This window comes from Abramis brama, assembly GCF_963993115.1.
Source record: "Abramis brama genome assembly, chromosome: 6".
NCBI lineage: Eukaryota > Metazoa > Chordata > Actinopteri > Cypriniformes > Leuciscidae > Abramis > Abramis brama.
Window position 1 is genome coordinate 39,857,320 of NC_139968.1, and position 4,539 is coordinate 39,861,858.

Here is a 4,539-nt window from a genome sequence, read left to right on the forward strand (position 1 = left end):
AAGGTTTAATAATGTAGGCTAAGTGCCTCTTAAATGTCTGCATCTTGAGAGATTGCAGAATTCAAGCAAAAAAATATAATTTATAAGCAAATTTCAGGAGGAGCACGTTCAAACGGTCTAATCAGCTCGAGAGGAGGCATATATACACAGCCGAGAGCCAACTCACCAAGTTACCTTCTACAGTTTAAAAACCAAAACATTTTACATTTTAAAAACTTATTTGAATATGGTATTCCTTAGTAAAAGTTGGTCTCAGCAGCTTTGTGAATAGATTTTAAGAGGAAACTCTTAAAAAATAACTTTTATTGCCATTTAGGAGAACTCTTAAAGAATAGATAGAATAGTTTTCGAGAAATCTATCTATCTAGGCCATCTAGTCTATCTTACCTTATTGTTGTTGTTATGTTATCGTTGTTATGATCAGTAACTTGTGGTTTTATGACATATAAAATGGATTTCCTCGAAGTGACGCCCTTTGAGGAAATCAGTGCTACATTGAGTAAAATTTACAAACAAAGAGTGAGTGAAATGTACTTGAAACAGAGTATTGCAAAGTAAACTTCAAATGAGTAAGTAGAAATTTCTCCACAAACTCTAACTGGCCAAGTTAAATTTACTTTGTTAATTTGACCTAACTTAGTTAATTCCATACATGTGACATTTCCTTAAAAAATATGAGTGCAAAGAAATTTTCAGTGAAGAACTTGACCTTGAACACTGGTCTCGCACACAAACAGGAACTCAAGACATGCACATACATTTGAACATTTGACATCTCTTAATTGTTACTATAAATCTATAACTAATATGCCAGAAATGGTAAAGTTTGATCTTTGCCCAGGACACCCGGATGTTATTGCCTGATATTATGTGTATAAATATGACCCATCTTAATTCAATAGATATGAGAATGTTCTGGTGTTACACAGGCTCTGGCTCTTCACAAAATCTTCCTCTGAGATTCTGACGGCAACAATTTAAAAACCAAAGTGAGTTCTGAATCAATGTTCTTCCTGAAGTATTTTTGTGCTTTGTGTTTAAATTAATTGAGAACCGCTGTGTGCAGCATATGAGTGCATGCAGACATTTAACTTTTCCTGCTTATTCATTTCAGGTTCATCATGACAATGCTGAAAAGTTGTCTGCTTCTTTTCATTATCTTCTCCATGGGGGATGCAGAAGGTAACCAAGACATTTATTTAGTTAAAACCCAAACATTTTGGAAATGTACAATATTCCATTGACAAATATTTGCATGATTAATAAGGGGTTTACAGTGTATAAAGTACACATATTTTCAACACATAATCACAAAAACATAAAAAAGGCTACATAAATAAAACATTAAAACATTCTTTGCAGTGAATGTTACAAGAAATGTTAATGGACTGGATGCAGTTCGTTTAACCAGAAGATGCCCCGCAGGATGGATACAATATGGACTCCGATGCTACAAGTACTTTTCTCAATCGACTAACTGGCTCACAGCAGAGGTAATGTGTTACAAGAAGATGATTTGGTCACACTTTATATTAGGTGTCTTTAATTACATCTAAAAGACAGATGTAAAGACATGTATGTACACAATAAGTGCATTGTATCAAATTATTAATTTAAACTGATAAAAATGATTCTCTAGTGAAGTAAATGCTGCAGAAAAAAACTAATGTAATTTCTACATGGCAAAGTTAGTTCAGGCAAGACAAAACAAAGTCAATTCTATATAAGTACTCAATTCAAGCGTGTAGAAATTAAAAATTGTACATATCAACGATATAAAATTAAGTAAAACCTATTCAACTTTTATAATACTAGTGTTCCCATCATGCACTGGGGCATGAATAATTAATAAATTTGACTTTTCACTGTTTTCCAGCTGTATTTACACCTTTTTATCATCGCTTTTTATCTATCGAATGTTACCGTCATTGTGTATTGTGTACCAAGTATTGAGGTGTTCGGGTGCCATGATACTTCTTTTTTGTAGATTCAATATGTAATCTATTCAATATCTATTGTATTATTTATTAAGATGTTTCTAAGTATACACTTTAAACGAGTGGTTTAATTCACTGTTATATTGTCTGAGTAAAAAGTTAATTTTGTTAAATTTACAAAAGTTTAAGTAGATGTTACTTAATTCTATATGTGAAATTAAATATAATTAAGTAATATTTACATAAGTACTTCAATTAAATGTTAAGTGTAATTTAAATGTCAAACCAATTTTAAGTCCAATATAGTAAGTAGATGTTACTTGATAATAGCAGTTGTACAGAGCAGTGTTAGTAAAATTAACTTAAAATGTGTCAGTGCAAATTGTTAAGAGAGTTTTATCAAGTAAATCACACAAATATTTTTTTTCAGTGATATTAGTTAAAGACACTTACTTTAAAGTGGGAATGCTATTTTTTATAGTAGAACTTTATTTTCTCCAAATAAATAGAAACCTGGTACTGAGCAAATAATCAATCAGAGCAGACTTTGCTTTATGCTAATAAAGAATTGGTTTTGTATTGACAATGAAACAATCTGTCTCTTTAGAGAAACTGTCACAGTCTTGGTGCGAATCTCGCATCTGTGCGTAATAAACTGGAAAATGATTTCCTGCTGAGTCTGTTGCCTTCTCCTTCCACACATTGTTGGATTGGTGCTCATGATGCTATACAAGTAAGTTCAATTGTGTGTCCTAAAGAGACCTATTCGTTTGTCTAAACTAAAATTTCTGCTTTAAACAGTAAAGGCAAAGTTTCTAATGAAGATAGTTTGGCTTCAAATCTGAACTTAATTGGCTTCTTCCCGAAGTCTGACAACAGTAGTGCACTTGTGAATGAATTTTAATTAATCAACGTTAATTAATCAACTAACATTTGTTTTTCTTGCAGGAACAACATTCATATGCTTTTAATGTGTCCAAACTCTTTGGGGAAAAACTTGTGACTTGTGACTGAGTATGTGTCTATGGGTAAAAATAACAGTTTTGGGAAGTTAAACTAGACAGTCTGTTAGAACAAATTAAGTCATCATTAAAACCTTGTGATAAGTAATCACAAGGTCAGAGTTTGCTTTACCTAGTAACAGAGGGGTTTGCATATGAAGAACCAATCAAATAATGGGGAAATTATGTAATGCAGCCTGACATTTATGCCATACCCCGATTCTATAAAAACCGTTGTATATGTGTTTTACGGTGGGATTCTCAATGGAATTTGTCTGAGATCCTCCGGCCTTGCTTCTTGGGAGAGATTCCCTGAGAACTGCTCGGGAAGATCTCCCGGCCGTGATTAAAGCATTTAAAGGACAATTGCAGGTCTGTTTGTCGATTTATTCCTGCGCAGGAAGCTAGTTTAGGGAAGCAAGTTAGTTAGAAACTCGGCCAGTTGTCGACTGAAGACGCAAGAGCAGAGAGTTTAAGGTATTGGTGTCGAGAGCAGATGCCAGAGAGAGTTAAGGTATTGGTGTCGAGTGTAGACGCCAGGGATATTAAGGTATTGGTGTCGAGTGTAGACGCCAGAGATATTAAGATCAGGTGGGTGTCGAGTGCAGACGCCCCAGGTAGTTAGGTTTAGGGAAAATATCCACGACACACTCTTTGTATTCACTCTCTTCACTCTTTAGGATGGACACTGGTTGTGGAGTGACGGAACTGTGTTTGTGTATACCAACTGGTGCGCTGGAGAACCTAACAATGCTGGTGTTCCTGAGAACTGTTTGGAGATCAACCTTTATTGTAAGAATGCAGTCTGTTTTTTTTTTATACTTTCAGTTATAATTTAAAATCCAATTTCACATCATACAGTAACATGAAATGACTCATTTGGATTTCACAAAGTGCCTTATGTTGAACAATCTATTTTATTTTGATTCTAACAACACTATAATGATCAGAATAACTTATTTCATTATTCCACCTTACAGCTCGACGTTGCTGGAATGACACGCCCTGTTCAAACTCAATGTCCCATATTTGTGCTAAGGACCTGTGAGACCGTCATGCTGCGCCACAGTTACTTTGATTGAACTATATTTACTACATCTTTCCAATATTATCTTTTCAAAAATGTTATTCTGAAATAAAATCTAAACTTTAATCTCTTTTCAATATCTTCTCTGAAACACTCCTCAAATTAATAAAAACATTGAAAAACCAAATTGTGCATTGTGGACAATAAAATTCATGTATGTAAAAATATAAGTATATTGTGTTGCAAGGTTTGAGGATATGGTTGTTAGAATGGCATTCAATTATGTCATCATCAGGGGCGGAGTATCGAAGTCCCACTACAATCAAAAGTACAGCTGGTTGAGGCACGCCAAATATGGATCAGATTCCGATTCGAGAATCAGGAGTGTAGAGGAGATTCTTGATAATGAGGCATTTATTTACAATATTGATCTGGGGTATGCATCTGTGATTGTATGTGGTCTACATCAAGAAATAAAGAGAAATAATTTACAATAATATTCGTCTAATATGTATGTCACATGGCACTAATTCCACTCAGAAAATCAGGAACCATAATACAATAAATATGTTCC

At 34.0% G+C, this 4,539-nt stretch overlaps 1 protein-coding gene across 1 annotated transcript; it reads left to right on the top strand.

The window, feature by feature from the left end:
* Window positions 1–492: 492 nt before the first annotated feature.
* On the top strand, window positions 493–4,149 carry LOC311084240 (ladderlectin-like). The gene is made up of 7 exons (XM_084116167.1): window positions 493–569; window positions 903–989; window positions 1,115–1,182; window positions 1,363–1,493; window positions 2,545–2,670; window positions 3,619–3,730; window positions 3,919–4,149. The coding sequence occupies exons 3-7, from the start codon at window positions 1,122–1,124 to the stop codon at window positions 3,984–3,986; spliced, it is 498 nt and encodes a 165-aa protein (XP_083972293.1). The 5' UTR covers window positions 493–569; window positions 903–989; window positions 1,115–1,121; the 3' UTR covers window positions 3,987–4,149.
* The last annotated feature ends 390 nt before the right edge of the window (window positions 4,150–4,539 follow it).